We start from the raw sequence: 20,954 nt of genomic DNA on the forward strand, positions 1-20,954 counted from the left end.
CAAAGAGAGTTTGTGTTACACAAACTCAGAGGCGGCCCCCGTCGAAGTCGGATCCCTGTCGGATCTGCATATTCGCAAATAATATTCAAGAGGTGATTTAATTTTGATGGTCAAAAGTAATAATGTTTTAAAGATTCATTTGCCGTAAATTTAAATTTAAATTAAATAAAAAATAGTAGATTAGTTTTAGTATATTAAAACATTACAATATTGATCAAAACGTTTGGAAATGAAAATCTACACTTTTTTTTACACTTTAAGTTTAGAAATTGAAATTCTACATCTTAATCTAGTCTATTTTAGTCTAAACTAGATCTAGAAATTCTAGATCTAGAATCTAGAATAATTTTAATTAGAATATAAATCCAGATCTAGATATACTGTAATAAAAATCTAGATCTAGTTTAAAAAATCTAGATTAGATCTAAATCAAGATATCATTCCTTTTTTAAACGCGAGTCACATAACGAGGCTTAATAAACATTACTATACCGAGTTCTTTTTTCATTTCATTTGAAGAATTAATTCCATATAACGTCAGAGGGAAAAAAAACACTACGTCACACGGCCTAGCTAGACTAAAAATCGCCTTCATAATTACGAGCCATTTATCGAGTGTTCATAGACTTTGGTGCACCGAGTGCGTTCTTTAAGCATTTCATTTAAAGAATTCATTCCATATGACGTCAAAGGAAAAAAAAACACTACGTCACACGGCCTAGCTAGAATAAAAATCGCCTTCATCATTACGAGCCATTTATCGAGTGTTCATATTGGTGCACCGAGTGCGTTCTTTTAGCATTTCTTTTAAAGAATTCATTCCATATGACGTCAAAAGAAAAAAAAAACACTACGTCACACGGCTTAGTTAGACTAAAATATGTTTTCATTAATACGAGCAATTTTTCGAGGATTAATAGACATTGGTGCACCGAGTGCGTTCTTTTAACATTACATTTAAAGAGTCCATTCATATGACGTCAAAGAAAAAAAATTCCATTACCTCACAATAGCCTAGTACCGGTACCATTAAAAAAATGTCATTATTTACACGAGATATTTAACGAGGGTTCATAGACATTGGTGCACTGAGTTCTAATAGAATTTATTTAAAAAGGATCAAAGCCGCATTGTTTTTGCGTTTTGTCTGTCAGTCGGTCTGTCCGTCATCTTGATATAAAAAAAAAACAAGAACTAAAAGTTATTAAAAATTGATTAACCTTTATTTTACGTTTCAAAACATCGCAATAATTTTTAGGTATGAACACAATTGAAAATTTTATATAATAGATTGTTCCGGATGTTTGTATAAATAGTAAAAGAAAAAGAGAATTTCAGATAAATGTAATACCGTTAATTAAATTTTTTGGATGGTCTCGTATAAAAATTAGATGTACTACAGCCATGTGGAGAGATTTTCATACCTTACTTTGGTGTTTGGATTCTGTTTTCCTTAAAAATGTGGCGACATGTATGCACTACGCAAAACAGCGGGGTTTCTGTCCAGGGCTTTTGCAAGAGAGCATTAGAACTTCTCAAACCCTCACTCAAATGGAGTTTGATAAAGATGATTGATCTGTCTTACAAACTTGTAAGATTAAGAGCTTGTACTTTCCATATGCAAAATACTTTTCTATTCAAAGACTACTAATAGTAAGTAAACTGAGGTAGACATGCGCTACATTTAAAGGATCCATCTCTCAAGCTTCATAGTTGTTTTTTTTTTGTTTTACTTTAAATAAGTTATAAAAATGCAAGTGGTCTTTGTATAACAATGTTTATGTTTAACTTTTGGAACGTTCGGATATTACGTAACGCCAAAAAATCACCTTTTTTAGCCCCCTACCCTTTCACCCAGACGTAACAAAATCATAACAAACTCATTGCCTCCCCTCTCCTATAGTAACATAACAAGAAAAATTTAATTTCACTTAAGACTTATTTATTGATTATCATTTTCTCCAAATCACATTTTTCATCCTGACATCGTTAGAAAAGATTGGAAACTTATCGACTTCTTTCGGCGCTTTTTGATGACGTAGTCAGTTGTATATATATACATCGAGCGTCCACCGCATAACCAGTTGTGTTAAAAATAAAAATCTCGGAGTATTTTGTTCACCAATATATTTTTTAAATCATTGTATAACCCTTCGCGAAAGTCGTACTCGTGAAAGTCAAGCGACCTGTTATTTCATTCAAATATTTTTGTTTTGTATACTCTCCCCCCCCCCCACTCCACAGTCGTTACGCAATATCCGAACGGTACATTGTCGCCTGATCAAACCAAGTCAAACGTATACCGGAAGTCCAAGTGTGTAATAAGGGCCAACTGGTATTTCCGCTCGACAATATCTGGTGCTGAAGACGACCTCCCCTCGGACTGTGCCCTTGCCGTCCACCGTCCCTGCTGGTACATAAGGGTGTATGTCCAGGCACTGGTCGTAGTCCCCTTCAAGTTGGAGCACTCCATTGATCAGACCAGCAGAAGGCCTGCCGAACGAGTCAAACACTGAAATTAGAAAACAATGTCCGCTATGAGTCCAGTGGGGAGAAAGACGTAGCAAAAAAAAAAAAAAAAACAAGTGTGTGACTTGGTCTGGTTGTAGAAGACAAGAGAACCACAAATATCTTATAATTTAATGGCTCTCTTTAAAAGAAAAAAAAAGAATACAAAATGTATTCAAGTTAAACTTGTAAATTAGAGATTGGAATTGTTATGTTTCATAAAGATGTCGCGTACACGTGAAGTTTCTTTCTTGTTTCATAATCGTGGTTTTAGATATATGAACTAGTTTGTGTTTCGCGTGATTTGGCGTCATGAATCGCATGTATGTTAGACGTCACGCCATAGTTTTTAGTACTTCTTGTGAAAAAAGGCGTTCTGGCAGTAGTTTCCGTCTATGCTACAGCTTCTACTGTTGTTTTTTTTCGGTTTAACGGGTACGTCAACTAAATACATAGATTTATTAATTAAGACTTAATAGCAATCCAACTTTTTAGGGCCTAGTTCAAAGCTGTTGATACTTTCTTCTGTGTGCAACAAAAGTTCCCCTTTCAGACCATGAGAACTATATGGCAGATAATGTAAAGGACATCTGTTGCTATGACCGACGGTTAACGAGGGGTTCATGTGACCACCATAAAGACCAACCATTTTACATTCCCCAACTTAAGACAGGTACCCATTAGTGTTGGGTGGACTCAGGGGCGTCTTATGTAAGCCGTCTGTCGTAATTTTGCTTTTCCATGTCTCAAATCCAATAATGCTCTTACTTTTCAGTGTCCATTTCATGTCCTCCTGGTCAGGTTTCTCTGTTCGATTCTTCCATCTGGCTACTCCATCAAACCAGTCCATCAGATGGACGTAGCATGCGGCGCTGATGCCAGGCACAGGTGGGAACAGCTGCTCAGACTTGACCTTTTCTTTGGTTAGTACCGTCTTCAGAAGTTGGGCATAGTTGAATCTCAGAAACTCCACTTTCACATCCTGCCAAGGTTATAAAATATATTTTAAAAAAATATTGTTTAAAACTTTTAATAATGTATTTTTGCAAGAAATATTTATCAAAACGTCTCTAGCCCCGCATGCCCTCCTTTAAATCCGGCCCTGCTTCTAATTTCCCAGTGTAAACTAACATCTCTACTAATACCATCATTTCACAACAGGTTTTTTTTACAAATCTTATAGCAACTCTGTCTGTGTGGGTGGATTCTCTTACACGTTATTTCTAGCACTTTCTATTCTCAAATCAAGTTGAAAGTTTGGACAATTATTCTTTGTTCCTAATAAAACATGGCTCAATAAAAAACATTAATTAATTAGTAAAAAAAAAAGTAAATTTTCCCTTTCAGAACTTGTGGTCTATAGGGCAGATGATGTAAAGGTCATCTGTTTCTGAACAGTTAATTAAATAGTAATAATGAATTAATTTGCTTAATATCGAAAAAAGGAAATAAATATACATTATCGGGCTGTAATTTGGCATTTATTCTTTTACATAAGCTTTGTGTTTTTTTTTTGTTTTTTTTTTGTTTTTTTTTTTGTGGTTTTATTTTGGTATTTTTTTTATATTTTGCTTGTTTGTTTTTTTTTTACATTTCATCTATTATCATTTTCTGGCTTGAAGAGTTAGTTTAATCTATACCGTACTTTCAACGTCCACCGGATTAGATTACAACACTCTCCTGCTCTCAATTCAATTACACGCCATCCAATTGTGTGCAGTGCGTGTATAAAGTAGGCAGTAATCCTATACTTACGTAAGAGTTGAAGTTGAAACGGGAGTACACCTTCTTCGCCTCCTTCTCTAGGTAAGTGCTCCATTCAGACTGTAGAGTACAAATAAAAGTACGTTAGTAAATAACTCTAGCAATGGAGTAGACTTTGTCATGCCTATACGTCATCATAAGTGCGTCGTGTTTCTTATTTAACCTTGACCTTTGTAAAAGCACCCAATCATGGGCTATTTCACGAGATTATTATTGACTATCCAGCCTCAATCACTTCTCTGTGTCACCATGCCCTCTTAGACCTTACTCTTCGTCCTATGCAGGAAGAAATCATCACTCTCAATGTGGTGTCTAGATGGAAACATCCAAAGAAAAGATCATCACTCTCAATGTGGTGTCTAGATGGAAACATCCAAAGAAAAGATCATCACTTTCAATGTGGTGTCTAGATGAAAACATCCAAAGAAAAGATTATCACTCTCAATGTGGTGTCTAGATGGAAACATCCAAAGAAAAGATTATCACTCTCAATGTGGTGTGTAGATGGAAACATTCAAAGAAAAAATCATCACTCTGAATGTGGTGTCTAGATGGAAACATTCAAAGAAAAGATCATCACTTTCAATGTGGTGTCTAGATGAAAACATCCAAAGAAAAGATTATCACTCTCAATGTGGTGTCTAGATGGAAACATCCAAAGAAAAGATCATCACTTTCAATGTGGTGTCTAGATGAAAACATCCAAAGAAAAGATTATCACTCTCAATGTGGTGTCTAGATGGAAACATCCAAAGAAAAGATTATCACTCTCAATGTGGTGTGTAGATGGAAACATTCAAAGAAAAAATCATCACTCTGAATGTGGTGTCTAGATGGAAACATTCAAAGAAAAGATCATCACTTTCAATGTGGTGTCTAGATGAAAACATCCAAAGAAAAGATTATCACTCTCAATGTGGTGTCTAGATGGAAACATCCAAAGAAAAGATTATCACTCTCAATGTGGTGTGTAGATGGAAACATCCAAAGAAAAGATCATCACTCTCAATGTGGTGTCTAGATGAAAACATCCAAAGAAAAGATTATCACTCTCAATGTGGTGTCTAGATGGAAACATCCAAAGAAAAGATCATCACTTTCAATGTGGTGTCTAGATGGAAACATCCAAAGAAAAGATCATCACTCTCAATGTGGTGTCTAGATGGAAACATCCAAAGAAAAGATCATCACTCTCAATGTGGTGTCTAGATGAAAACATCCAAAGAAAAGATCATCACTCTCAATGTGGTGTCTAGATGGAAACATCCAAAGAAAAGATCATCACTCTCAATGTGGTGTCTAGATGAAAACATCCAAAGAAAAGATCATCACTCTCAATGTGGTGTCTAGATGGAAACATCCAAAGAAAAGATCATCACTCGCAATGTGGTGTCTAGATGGAAACATCCAAAGAAAAGATCATCACTCTCAATGCGGTGTCTAGATGAAAACATCCAAAGAAAAGATCATTACTCTCAATGTGGTGTCTAGATGGAAACATCCAAAGAAAAGATCATCACTTTCAATATGGTGTCTAGATGGAAATATCCAAAGAAAGAACTGGATTATGTTACCAGCACAATACGAGATCCTCATAGAATGTCGAGCTATAGTATAGTCTAGTATAGAGTGACTACTAATACTACAGGCACATGATTAAATCTCGATTGAAAATATTTCATCAGAGATATCGGTCTGATGTGGATGCTTACAACGGGGACGCGAATGCGTTTTTTTTAATGACAAAAAAAGTGAAATTTGTATTGTAGTTATTCCATATGTGAGTATCAATCTATTCAAAACGACAATATTGCCAAGGTTGAAGAAATTCAATGAAATGACATCGCCTTGTCTACTACATGGAACCTTTCTGCCTTTCAATTTTAGCGACAAGATGATTCCGAGGTTGTTGTTTTAACAAGACAATTCAGTACACCTTCACCAACATGATTCTTACGTCAGAGCGGACCCATTCCTCTGACTCTTACGTCAGAGCGGACCCATTCATCTGACTCTTACGTCATAGCGGACACATTCCTCTGATTCTTACGTCAGAGCGGACCCATTCATCTGACTCTTACGTCAGAGCGGACCCATTCCTCTGACTCTTACGTCAGATCGGACCCATTCCTCCGACTCTTACGTCAGATCGGACCCATTCCTCCGACTCTTACGTCAGATCAGACCCATTCCTCCGACTCTTACGTCAGATCGGACCCATTCATCCGACTCTTACGTCAGATCGGACCCATTCCTCCGACTCTTACGTCAGATCGGACCCATTCCTCCGACTCTTACGTCAGATCAGACCCATTCCTCCGACTCTTACGTCAGAGCGGACCCATTCCTCCGACTCTTACGTCAGATCGGACCCATTCCTCCGACTCTTACGTCAGATCGGACCCATTCCTCCAACTCTTACGTCAGATCGGACCCATTCCTCCGACTCTTACGTCAGATCGGAACCATTCCTCCGACTCTTACGTCAGATCGGACCCATTCCTCCGACTCTTACGTCAGATCGGACCCATTCATCTGACTCTTACGTCAGAGCGGACCCATTCCTCTGATTCTTACGTTAGAGCGGACCCATTCATCTGACTCTTACGTCAGATCGGACCCATTCCTCCGACTCTTACGTCAGATCGGACCCATTCCTCCGACTCTTACGTCAGATCGGACCCATTCCTCAGACTCTTACGTCAGATCGGACCCATTCCTCCGACTCTTACGTCAGATCGGACCCATTCCTCCGACTCTTACGTCAGATCGGACCCATTCCTCTGACTCTTACGTCAGATCGGACCCATTCCTCCGACTCTTACGTCAGAGCGGACCCATTCCTCCGACTCTTACGTCAGAGCGGACCCATTCCTCCCGAGTGAAGTACCTTCGTGCTATTAACATCTTAAAGACTAGGCTCGCAAGACATTTTGCTAAATTCGAAGATGTCAGAAGATCAACCCCATATATTACATGTTCAACAAACTCGAATCACACTTCAGTCTTGTCGCGTCACACCCTTAGGTCTACTTAATTTTATTTCACCTGCGATCTTCTGACTAGCCGAAATAGTGAATTGTAGACCCAAGGAAAACGAGTTTCTGAACCTCCGCCCGGACCTCGATGGAGAGCTGCAGGCCCCATAGGTGACATTTGTTGGCCTTGATGAGCCTCACTAGTAAAAATCTGAGAAACACTGGGATAATGTAAAGAAGTTTCCGTAAAGTCTAAAAGTTTTTAAAGTCTAATAAAAATCATGTTTAGTTAATGTTAAGTCTAATAATTTTAATAAACTTACATTTCAATATATCTAATAACTATTGGTCATATGTAATGAATTTTTAAAAAACTCACTTGACAGTTGTATAAGAAGAAATGAAATTGGTAATTAGCTCGCTGTACCTGAAACGTACCTAGCAATGTGCGGGTGCTGCGGGCCTCCCGGGGCTTCAAGTGGTGAAAGGCATTAATTACAGGGGCGGACTGGCTATATGGGCAACCGGGCAAATGCCCGATAGACCGATTTCTAAATAGGGCGATGGCGCTGCCGAATTGGTCAAGTTAAATGTCAGTGAACATATTCGTGTGAATTTAAAACGTGAATCTGAACTTAAAAATTAAGAAGTATTTCTTGATGTTATGATCTAGTTATGTTTACTGTTACTAAAATTGACTCATAGATGGATTGTCCTGTCTAATTTAAGGTATATAATTGGGTTGGTCGGTTCGTCGCAAATTCCCAGGATTTCTCCTGGGAGAGATTAGTCATTGATTAATTCCAATTATAATTTTAACAGTTAAACATATAGCCAAACATATAGCCAAACATATAGCTTAACATATAGCCAAATATATTGATAAACAGATAGCTAAACATATAGCTAAACATATAGCTAAACATATAACCAAACATATAGCTAAACATATAGCCAAACATATAGCCAAATAGAAATCGAAAGGAAAAGAAAAAAAAAGAGAAAAAGTAAAAAAAAAAATTAAAAAAACTACTGGAATCGTCTGACAAGAGTTGCAGTAAAATTAATGATTTTCACTCCAGTTTGACACAAACAATTCAGGCAAATTGATGGATCACGTGATAACTTTCACGTAGGGAGATCCACAACTCCATTTACTCCTGGGGATCATGCCATGTTAGACCACGCAGCTTATATCCACAAAGATGCAGGCTTAAACGCTCTGATTCAACTTCATATGTCGTTTAATAATTTCATGTCTCTAAATGCGAAGACGAAACAATTTGTTATTTGACGTTGACTTACACGATTAGGCATTAACAATGTACGTAACGAATAGAATATGACACCTACAAAAATATAAGACCTTGCTTATTGTGAAGGTGGTTTAATGGAGATAATAGCAAAGACTGCTATAGTGTAATAACTTTCTGAATGGATATTGTAATGACACAAGATGCGTAGAAGTTGATGTGAATCGGGTTTTTCCTAAGTAATGTGACGAGTAAGAACAGAGTAGGATTATGAACAAGAGGAATAACGGACAAGACGCCTAAGAGGACGACGCTAGGCTAGCGACGACAGAGGACTGTGCCCTTTTTATTGTTTATTAAATTGTTGAAGTTATCAGCCTGCGTTATTAAGTATATTCTTGATTCATTCTGTTGTTGTGTCATATGGACTCGCATGCACCATTAACATATATATACTCATCAACAAAATAGACCATCAACAGATGTGGCGACCCACGACGGCCAGGGCGTCATTTTGATCTACAATCTAGTTAACTTCGTGTTCTGGATATATCTATCTACAATTCTACACTTGGCGAAGTACACTGGAGAAGTACTGGATTAACATTCGTTTATTTCTACTAGATCTACCCTACGTCTGTGCTAATTATCTGGACTGCAGCTGGATTTTGGCATCTTTGTTCCAGTGGATCTAGACTTTCTATTAGAGAAAATTCGAAACCGTTACCAGCGTCTAGCTTTGTCAGCCAGGTTAGATATTTTTAGATTGAACCTGGATCTATATATAGATCTATATTGACTATATTGTGTCTGAATCCAGAACTATTTCGTCCGTGTAAGTGATCTAGGGCAGTCCGTCGTCAGTATACCTCTACCTATATACCTCAAGAGTGAAGATACCTCATTTTGTCAGGTTTATCTGTTTATTGTGAGTACGGGAAGTCACCTGAGTCTACATATCTAGTATCTACAAGCTGACCGTTGGATTGAGTCACCTTGTCAGGTTTGTTTTTCAAGCTATTAATTGACTGTTGCAGTGTTGCTGAGCTTACAATCTAATCTACACACGAGTGATGGTATACCCTACTACCACACTGCGTGACCATCTATTCAACTTGTAAAGTTGACTAATTTATATTCATCAAAAGAGAGAGTTGGACTGTGTCATTTTTTTTACCTCTCTTGAGACAGCACCACCAGCTTGTCTCAATATTGACTTATGTTCCTGACCTGAAGACAGAAGCCAGCACCAACAGATCATCAAGTGGAACCGGAACCTTGGAACCTGACCAGAGGACTTTATCTGAGAACCGTACCATACTGTGGCAGCAACAGGAGAGATTGGCCTAACTCAGTACTGCCTGTCGAATAGCCTTTGTGGGAGCACACCTTGCCTTGCCTAAGACAAAGACAGTGGGGAACTTGTGTGGAACTGACCGTTGTAGCTCCGTGGACTGAACAAAGGGGATCTAACTAAAGATAAGTTTATTTTTTCTCTCCATTATTATTAAATTAAGTCTATTAGGGACAGTAGATCTTTGTTAAGAGCAGGTTGCCTGATAAGGGCGTCATTATAGGACACATTAGAAAGTGGACCTGCTCCATTTAATAAAGTCTCGATGATTGTTTAGATTGTCTTGTTTTGTTCGTATCCACGTACATTTTATTTTTTTTTAGAAGTCAGGTGAAGTCATCTTTATTTGTCTCTTTCAGTGTATACTTCCTCTAAAAAGTCTCATCTCATTAGAATAGATTTATTTTTTTGTGTCTTATTACGTTTATTTTACATTATTCTTATTATATATTAGTAATTTTATCTTAAGTAGATAAGGTAAGCCACGTTTAATCTAGATTATAAATTCTAGATTGTTTCCAGGTAGTAACTAAATTGTTATACCTATGAGAGCCTTTGATCTATTTTATCCTGAAGACAACTGAGTCTAAGGAGTAATTATTTATATATAGATCTTTTGCCCCGATTAATCGGTTGACATTATTTTATAGATGTGTTTAAACACAGTCTAATTGGTCAGAATAATAATTTTTGTCAGTATCACTGGATTGTGATTTACTGTTGGAGGTATAATATTGATTTATCTATTTGAAGTTGTATTGAAGTTGTATTGAATCTAGACTAGTGACTAGAATAGTCCTAGGGGTATTTATTGGCAAGAAGAAAGTCCATTGAATTAAGTATTGAGGTATTGATATTTGTTTATGTGGCCTAAAGTAAGTCCACTGAATTAAGGTGATATAAAATTTGGAGTTGTATTCAAGTATTGTGGCTGTGAGTAAGTCCACTGAGGTAATATTTGTTGATATAACATTGAGCAAAGGTATTTAAATATATAAATATATATATATATATTACAAGAAGTGTTTGAAAGAAAGTTTTTGTGAAAACTAAATTGTGATATTTAGGCCAATAGGGAGGTCATATCAAAACTATATTGAGACATTGTTTAAAATAAAATAAGCATAATGGCAACAGCTCCAAACTTTGATTATATGGAGACTTTTCGCCAGCAAATTATTGCTGAGGCTAAACAGCTAGAACTTAAAGGAAAGGACCTAACTAGCTATGTACAGCAAATGGTGACAATAGAGAGAGATAGAATAGATAAGATAGAAATGGAAAAGAATAAACTAGATGCACAATTAATAAAAGAAGAAGCAGATAGGAAATTACAATATGATCTTGAGAAATTGAGAATTGAAGCTGAACAAAATAAACAAAAAGTTAATAGCAATAATACTAATGATAGATCTAATACTAATACTACCAATGCCCCAGACAATCACATTGAAACCAATAATAGTAATAATCACACAAACAACACTAATATTTCAAGTGATAACAACCATTGGTTGAGGAAAAAACTACAACCCTTTCAGGAGGCTAGAGATTGTATTTCAGACTACCTAAAGAGATATGAAATTAAAATGGTTAATTGCAATATAAGGGAGGAAGAGTGGTCTCAAATTTTGTTAGACTTTGTACAAGGGCAAGCTCTTACAATTTGTCAAAACCATAATCATACTGTACAAAATAGCTACCAAATTTTAAAAAAGGAATTGCTGAATGCATATGGACACAATGCCAGCACATTCAGAAAAAAATATTTTGAAAACACACCTTCCAATCAGATAGAACCACAAACCACTATAAATTTGGAAAAAGACTATTTTAATAAATGGCTGGGATTTGAGAAGATTGACAGTACCTTTGAGGGATTAAAAAATTTTATATTACTTGATAATTTTGTAGCTAAGTGTGACCCGCAATTACAATCATTTATCAAAGAAAGGAATCCCAAAGTTTTGGATGATGTTACTGAGATAATAAGAACATATAAAAATGCCTATCCCAACAACCTTTTTTCATGTAAAGATAAAAAGAATATTGATCTAGTGGGATATACACAGGAAAACAATGAAAGAAGTAGAAATAGAAGTAGGGATAGCCAACATTTTAGATATAGCAATAGTAGAGATAGGTCAAACAACAGGGATGTTACATGTTATAGATGTGGGAAAAAAGGACATATGGCTATGAGATGCAGGGGAACACAAAACAGGTCAAACAGTAGGAATAATTATAATAGATCAAGTAGTACACATAATTACAATAGGACAGATAGTAGAAATAATTACAGAGCAGACAGTAGGAATAGGTACAGCAATTACAACAACAATTACAATAATAACACATACAATAGGAGTAAAAGCAGGGAATATAAAAATAGAGATTCTGACAGAGTGTTTTTTGTTAGGGAAAATAAAAACAATTTTGCTTTCTACCCAGCTTTTATTAACAATGTTCCAATAAAGGCAATCCGAGATAGTGGCTGTAACACACTCGTGGTTCGGGCTGATCTCATTGAGGCGCAATATTATAGGGGATATACAAGGAAAGTGGAGTTGGCAGATGGCAGTATAAAGGAATTTAAAGTATTTAAAGTGTTTATTGAGACACCTTTTTACACTGGCCATTGTGAGGGAGTAGCCATGCCTAACATGAGACATGATATGTTAATTGGAAACCTAACGGGTTTGAAGGAATGTTCAAGACAGGAAATTGAAGCATGGGAAAAGAAATATGAAAGGTTACAGCAGAATAGGAATACTGAAACAGAAAATTACATTAGTAATATGGTAATAACCAGATCTAAGAACAAGCCAAAACAAGAAACTCAGGAATTTATTGATATGAATGATGAAATAGTTAATGGTGAAGAAGATAAAGAGAAAGAGGTTGAAATACAAGGTCAAAAACAAGATGAAACGCAAGCAGAAAAACAGAAAGATGGAACTGAAGAAATGAAAACAGAAGAATTGAAAGGAATAAACAAATTGGCTCAAGAACAGAAACAAGATAACATCATTGGGAAAACATATGACAGAATTAGTGATAGGAGAAATAATAACCCAATGGAGAAATATGTCATAGAAGAAGGAATACTATTTAGGAAAACAAAAATAAATGATAGAGAAATAAAACAATTAGTCTTACCACAAAAGTATTGGAAGGATGTCATGATTCTGTCACATGACAGTAATTTAAGTGGACATAGGGGTATAAAGAAATGTTTTAGAAATTTAGCAACTCAAGTATTTTGGCCTAAAATGAAAGGAACTATATCAAAATACATAAGATCATGTGATATGTGTCAAAGAAGGGGACTTAAGGGTAAATTAGGTAAAGCTCCATTACAGTCAATGGATGAACCAAATAAACCATTTCAAAAAATAGCAATAGACATCATAGGACCTTTAACTAAAACAGAACATAATAATAAGTACATATTGACAATAGTAGACATGTTCAGTAGATATCCTGAAGCAGTGGTATTATCCAATATAGACACAGAAAATATTATTAATGCTTTAGATCAAAAGTTCATAGTCAGACATGGGATACCAAAAACATTACTATCAGACAATGCTTCTATGTTTACATCTGAGTTATTTAAAAGATGGACATTAAAATATGGTATAGAACACATTAAATCATCGCCATTCCACCCGGAAGCCAACGGGCTTTGTGAACGCCTAAACAGTGTTATAAAAAGATCCTTAGCTAAAATTGTAGAAAATAATCAGAAAAACTGGGATCACTATATTAATTTTGTTCTATTTTCTATTAGAAATAATATTCATGAGGCAACTCAATTTTCACCATATGAGTTAGTACATGGAAGGAAACCTAGAGATGAAATACAAATTTTTAAAGAAAGTTTGATCTTAAATAAAATAGAAAAGGAAAATGACAATGAAACAGCATTAGATTTAAAACAAATATGGGCGGAAGCTTTTGAGAATAACATGAAATATAAAGAAACAGTACATGAGAACTTAAATGAAAAAAGAAAATTAAGAACATTGGAGGTAGGAGACAAGGTATTACTTTTGGTAATTGACTTAAAAAACAAATTAGGAAAACAGTGGAAGGGTCCATTTGTTGTTACAAATAAAACAAGTGAAGTAAACTATAAGATTAATATGAATGGAAAAATAAAAACATATCATATAAATAATTTGAAGTTGTACAATGAGAGAAATGAAAATCAATTTCAAAATTTGGATACAGAAGTAAACAATGAAAATCAAACTCAAAGTTAGATACAGAAACTGTGGAAAATGAAAATCAGGTAGATGAATGTTTAATTGTTTTAATCAATGAGGAAACTAATGAAAATGATATTAAAAATATTCCTATACTAGAAACTAAAGATAACCAAACATGGGAAAAACTGAATCTAGAAAATTTATCTCCAGAAAAAACAAAAGACATAATAAATGTAATCAGTGATTTTAAAGAAATTTTTTCCAGTTTGCCAGGAAAAACAAATATCATAAAGCATGACATAAAGTTAAATAGTGACAAACCTATTTTCATGAAGCCTTATAGGATTCCATTACACTTACAGGGAAAAGTTAAAGATGAAATAGACAGCTTATTAAAACTAGGAATAATAGAACCATCCAATTCAGCTTATGCTTCACCAATAGTTATAGCAAAGAAAAAGAATGGGGATATAAGGTTATGCATAGATTATAGACAGTTAAATAAGATAACTGAATTTGATCCTTACCCTATGCCTAACATTGATGACATATTACACAAATTGTCCAATGCTAAAGTATTTACAAAATTGGATCTGACAAAAGGATATTGGCAAATTCCTTTAACCAATAGAGCTAAACCTTATACTGCATTTATCACTCCTTATGGAATATTCCAATGGAACTTTATGAGCTTTGGGCTTATAAATGCTCCAGCTACCTTTAATAGGATGATGATATCAGTTATAGGTCATAGAAAAAATGTAATCTGTTACTTAGATGATATATGCATTTTTCATGAGGATTGGAAAGAACATTTAAAAGGAATTAGGGAGATTTTTGAGTTAATTAAACAAAATAGTCTAACAGTTCAAGCAGAAAAGGTAGAGATAGGCTTAGAAGAAATCACATTTTTAGGACATAGAGTTAAAAATAATACTATCAGTCCCATTGAAGATAATGTAAAGAAGATATTAGAAATAGAAATACCAACAACACAAAAACAGATTAAATCAATACTAGGGATGATAAACTATTATAGAAAATACATACCAAATTTAGCAGAGATAGTTGATCCATTAAACCAGTTATTAAAGAAAGGACAGCCTAGAAAAGTGACTTGTAATAGAAAGTGTGTAGAAGCTATAGAGAAAGTTAAGCATATTTTTTCTACAAATTTGATATTGAGATTACCAGATGTTTCTAAAATATTCTATGTCACTACTGATGCTTCTGGTAGTGCTATAGGAGGTTGTTTGATGCAACAGTATGATAAATTACACCCAATAATTTATGTAAGTAGGAAATTATCTGATAGTGAGAAGAGATACAGTGTCATAGAGAAGGAGGCTTTAGCTGTTGTTTGGGTTGTAACTAAGTTGGAAAGCTATTTACTGGGAAACAAATTCATATTGTTATCTGATCACAGGCCTCTAAAGTTTATGCAAGAAAAAAGTATTAAAAATGGTAGATTATACAGGTGGTTTCTAATTTTACAAGAATATAATTTTCAATTGGAGGCTATTAGGGGAGAAATTAATATTGTAGCTGACATGTTGTCAAGAGTTACCGTGAGATAAACTGTTGTAAATAATGATTATTCATTTTGATTTGTTTATGCATGTATATATATGTATATGTTTTAGTCAATGGGTATGAATAAGTTGTTTATATATGGACTATATATTTTATTTCCTTTAAAGGAAGATAACTCAGTAAAATATAACTTGGGAATTTTATTAAATCAAGGGAGATAACTATAAAATTTCAATAATTGAAGTCAAAGGTGTAAATTAAAGTAAGTATGATCATCTACAGTCATTATTTTTTTATATAATCATTATCATCCATTAGTAAAAGGCTAGGTCAGTTTGGAAATGGTAAGTGGAGAGAAAATATACTTATTGGTACCCAACAAAAAAGTTAAGTAGAATAATTTGGAAAGCTGTTTTGACACAAATATTACATTTTGTCTGACAGGAAAAGTTTGGTGTGATGTGAGGCGACCAGCCATGAACATATAGCCAATGACAGTATTTACTCTGAAAAACTCTGATTTATGCCTATGGAGTCAGCAAAGGTATCTTCGTATGTGGACTATATACATGTGTATTTACTCTGAAAAACTGTTTTATGTCTGTGGAATCGACAAAGGCATCGTCGTATGGGGACTGTATACATGTCTTGATGGACTTAATACTATTGGTTGGTGAAACTATTACACTGTACTATACTATTTCATCGTCAATGACATGAGTGATGATTAGAACACTGTATACCGGATATTTTCTTACCAATAACTGTATTGGAACTGTACATATTGTTTTCTTGGTGTCAACATTCAACTACAGTGTGAACTTTGTGACATAGGAACATGGACAATTTTACCAGGAACTGATGAAGATGGGAAACATGATGATGTCCATCAAGATCAAGATATATGTTTGTTTTGTCTTTCCCCAAAATTTTGGCCATATATATTGTACAGACATGACAGTAGGGATAGTGTTTTAGACTGAAAAAAAAAATTGACAAAATTTTTTTTTTTGATAAAGGGGGGAGGAAATATGTAATGACACAAGATGCGTAGAAGTTGATGTGAATCGGGTTTTTCCTAAGTAATGTGACGAGTAAGAACAGAGTAGGATTATGAACAAGAGGAATAACGGACAAGACGCCTAAGAGGACGACGCTAGGCTAGCGACGACAGAGGACTGTGCCCTTTTTATTGTTTATTAAATTGTTGAAGTTATCAGCCTGCGTTATTAAGTATATTCTTGATTCATTCTGTTGTTGTGTCATATGGACTCGCATGCACCATTAACATATATATACTCATCAACAAAATAGACCATCAACAATATTAACGCATTGAGAGTACAATGTACTGAGGGGGATGGTGCTGTTTTGAAATCATCAACTAGGCTTTTGAGTTAGTTGTAATGCTGTAGTAATTCGTAAGGCTTTTGAGTTAGTTGTAATGCTGTACTATTCTTATCTTCTTATCTTATATAATACAGACGTTACTTCAAAAAAGAAGATGATTACGTCCTACGCGTCATGCATTTAGTCATGCATATTAACCAATGACTTAAATTCTGCCAAGTCACTGGTTTTCCTGGCTAGCTCAGGCAACCCATTCCATGCTCTAATAGCACTAGGGAAGAAGGAGTATTTGTACAAATTTGTCCTAGCATATGGGACGAGGAATGTGCCTTTATCTTTGTGTCTTTCAGAGTATTTTATTAAATTTTGTTTTTGTATTTGAAGATTATTCGTAAGGCTTTTGAGTTAGTTGGAATGCTGTACTATTCGTAAGGCTTTTGAGTTAGTTGGAATGCTGTACTATTCGTAAGGCTTTTGAGTTAGTAGTAATGCTGTACTATTCGTAACGCTTTTGAGTTAGTTGGAATGCTATACTATTCGTAAGGCTTTTGAGTTAGTTGTAATGCTGTACTATTCGTAACGCTTTTGAGTTAGTTGTAATGCTGTACTATTCGTAAGGCTTTTGAGTTAGTAGTAATGCTGTACTATTCGTAACGCTTTTGAGTTAGTTGGAATGCTGTACTATTCGTAACGCTTTTGAGTTAGTTGGAATGCTGTACTATTCGTAAGGCTATTGAGTTAGTTGTAAAGCTGTACTATTCGTAAGGCTTTTAAGTTAGTTGTAATGCTGTACTATTCGTAAGGCTTTTGAGTTAGTTGGAATGCTGTACTATTCGTAAGGCTTTTGAGTTAGTTGGAATGCTGTACTATTCGTAAGGCTATTGAGTTAGTTGTAATGCTGTACTATTCGTAAGGCTTTTGAGTTAGTTGGAATGCTGTACTATTCGTAAGGCTTTTGAGTTAGTTCTAATGCTTTACTATTCGTAAGGCTTTTGAGTTAGTTCTAATGCTGTACTATTCGTAAGGCTTTTGAGTTAGTTCTAATGCTGTACTATTCGTAAGAGACTTGTGAAATAAGGTTTATGCACGTTTTTTCATGTAAAGAACAAGGCTAAAAACATCATGACACAATAATAATAATAAGGCTTGTCTTCGAGTCTGAAGATTATTGAGGAATGCAGTATTTCCCGACACAATAACCCTACCAGGATTTCATGCAGAAGACTGTTGATAAGGGCGTCTACAAGAAATTGTTATGAACACAGGTGTAAACGTAAGCGATCAGTTTGTTAGTGAGGGACCTTTCTTCGCCCTTGAATGTGGACACATGTAGCTGTTACTTCCTTTTCAAATTTTTAGTTTGTTTTGTTTTATATGTTTTGATGGTTACTTCAAAATAGTTCAAACATCCCACAGAACAACCGGGGGTGGGCTGGGAGTACTGGGCGGCGGGCAGAGACGACACTCCATAACGCGTACCACGCGAATGGACCTCATTCACCAATAGTAAACAAACAGTATTTTGCCATGTGGTTCTCTATCTCTTCTATACAAATTACGCAATCTATAAAGGCTGTCACTTGATACGCAATTTTCATTGTTTTATCAATATTATCACGTGGCTAAATGTTGTTTGTTTACGATTGGTGAACGAGGTCCATAGGCAGCCCTCAAGTGTTTATGCTTTACTCTTTTAGTTATATCAAAATAATGTAATAGACTAACATTGTGATTGCACTGTAGATTTTTTTGACATATTGACATTTGCTATAGCCCCCTAGGTTTATTTACATGTTGAAATACAATACGTTATAGAAACCCACATTTGCATACATGCGTTCAGTGTATATCATATGCAATTAAGTTGTGGGCCAAATCATTAGTAATGGGAACTAAACTAAATTTTTTTAGTTAAACTAAAACTAAGTTTGAACTAAAAAAAAGTAATAAAACTTTTAGTTAATCACAAATTGAAAAAATTAGTTAAACTAAACTAAGAAACTTTAGTTAAACTTTTACTAACTATTTTGACCTTTTTTAAGGACGAAACAGCCAAACATGAAAAATATAAACAACAACCAATCTCTTTAGCAAAATGTAATAAACATTTATTTGTGCACATGAAAAAAGATTTAAATGTCTTTATGGGATAGATGTAGATCTTAATAGAATCACTAGACTGATACTATTATAGAAAGAAATTAGAAGTAATGATAAAACTGCATGTGTTGACTCTCTAACTAACTCTAGATTCTAGAATATTCTGGATCTAATATCTTCTACAAATGAAATGATCAGAAATATAATCTGGGTCTAGAATTACATCTAGCTACTAGACCTAGATCAATTAATTAATATTTTAATCTAAAAATAATCAAATAGTTACCACTACTACTACTAGATCTAAAATCTAGATAGAGTCTAGTAGAAATCTTAGTAACTCTAGATCTAGAGATTTTAGATTATTATAATTATGATTATAACTAGATATGGGTATTTAGATCTATATACTCTAGTAGATAATAGTAGATCTAATAGATCTAGATAGTAGATATATTTTTTTTTATTTTAAGTAAGTATAATTATAATAGAAGTAGATGTAGATCTAGTCTAGATTTAGTATTAGATCAAGTATAGTAATAGTGACGACTATTATTAGTATTATTGTTATAGTCATTATAGATAGATCTATCATCTATGCATCTTAGGTCTTAGTTACTAAGTAATCTAATAATATCTAGTCTAGATCTAATCTAGACTCTAATTCTAGAATAGTAGAATCTCTAAACTAATAGATCTAGTCTAATAAAGGAAAGTAATATAGATTTCAATTAATAGATTTATAATAATTTATATTATTGACTTATAATTTTAAATTTACATCTAGATCTAAGACTAAGTCGACTAAGACTTAAGACTAAGAGACTAAAATAATGAAATATAGACTATTATGACTATAGATCTAATAGTAGTAATAGACTAATAGGCCTACTAATATACTAATAGATTAGACGCCATTAGACTGTAACTCTAGTAATAATCTAGGAAAAAGTTTTAAAATAAAAAGAATGGACATTTCTTTAATACAGGAACACACTGGTGTTTAATAAAAAGCAGCAAAATGTAGATCTATGGAAGCAAGGAATTAATCAGGATTTATCAAGCAGCGAAACTTGCTAGAAATATAATGAGCACGTTTATTTTTCTCGCCTTGCAAATAGTCTACCTTGAATTGGCGGGAATAGCGACCGGGTAAAGGTCAAAAGGCTTTCTAGTGACCTGTGCACCCTCTAGTTTATTCTTCTCTCTATTATTCATTGTATATATTCTCCAAATTACATAGATTTGATAGATCTAAATATTTATTGGTATGTATGTTAAAAAAGTTTGTAAAATTTGTAATTAAACTTTTTAGTTTGTAACTAAAAAAAAATAATTAATTTTTTTTTTAAATTAAACTTTAGCCTTAACTAATTTTTTTAGTTAAACTAAAAGTTAGCAACTTTTTAGTTAACTTTTGCCCATCACTACAAATCATATGGCAATGCCCGGGCCGATTTCGACAGCCAGTCAACCTGTTAATCTCCTTTAGTATTTCTTAAAGTTTCAACTTAAGCTTTAAACTTGGTTGAATCAAAGTTACTAAATCTGTTTAAATCTCTGAAGGCGACGCACTTTTACACGCCCACTTTCTTCAGAGGCTCGTGGTACATGTTGTTACATCATTTTTCAATGCATTGGTTTTATATGAGGGACAAAAGTTATGATGGTACATTCTTTTATTCAATGTTCAGTACACTGGTTTGATCTAAAATCTAGATTTCATAAATCTACCTCGAGACTCTAGATAATTATAGTTTATTTTCATTTCAATGTGTTTCATTTTAGTTTCATTCATTTTAAACAAGAGTTGCACACCAAGAGTTGCGATAACATGGAAGATAAAAAGGAGAAAAGCGCAAACAGAGACGTCCTCGTATTACTTGGCGACACACCTTCA

The 20,954-nt window shown here is 34.4% G+C and overlaps 1 protein-coding gene across 1 annotated transcript in view; it reads right to left on the minus strand.

Annotated features, from left to right (window-relative positions):
- Positions 1–20,954, minus strand: part of LOC106077345 (O-acyltransferase like protein-like) — a 44,506-nt gene that overhangs the window by 18,193 nt on the left and 5,359 nt on the right. The window contains exons 2-4 of the mRNA XM_056007900.1: positions 4,264–4,332; positions 3,277–3,490; positions 2,304–2,512 (exon numbers count right to left, since the gene is read on the minus strand). Coding sequence (XP_055863875.1) covers positions 2,304–2,512; positions 3,277–3,490; positions 4,264–4,332 — 492 coding nt within the window. The remainder of the gene's footprint in view (positions 1–2,303; positions 2,513–3,276; positions 3,491–4,263; positions 4,333–20,954) is intronic.

Source organism: Biomphalaria glabrata, chromosome 13 (assembly GCF_947242115.1).
Source record: "Biomphalaria glabrata chromosome 13, xgBioGlab47.1, whole genome shotgun sequence".
NCBI classification, from domain to species: domain Eukaryota; kingdom Metazoa; phylum Mollusca; class Gastropoda; family Planorbidae; genus Biomphalaria; species Biomphalaria glabrata.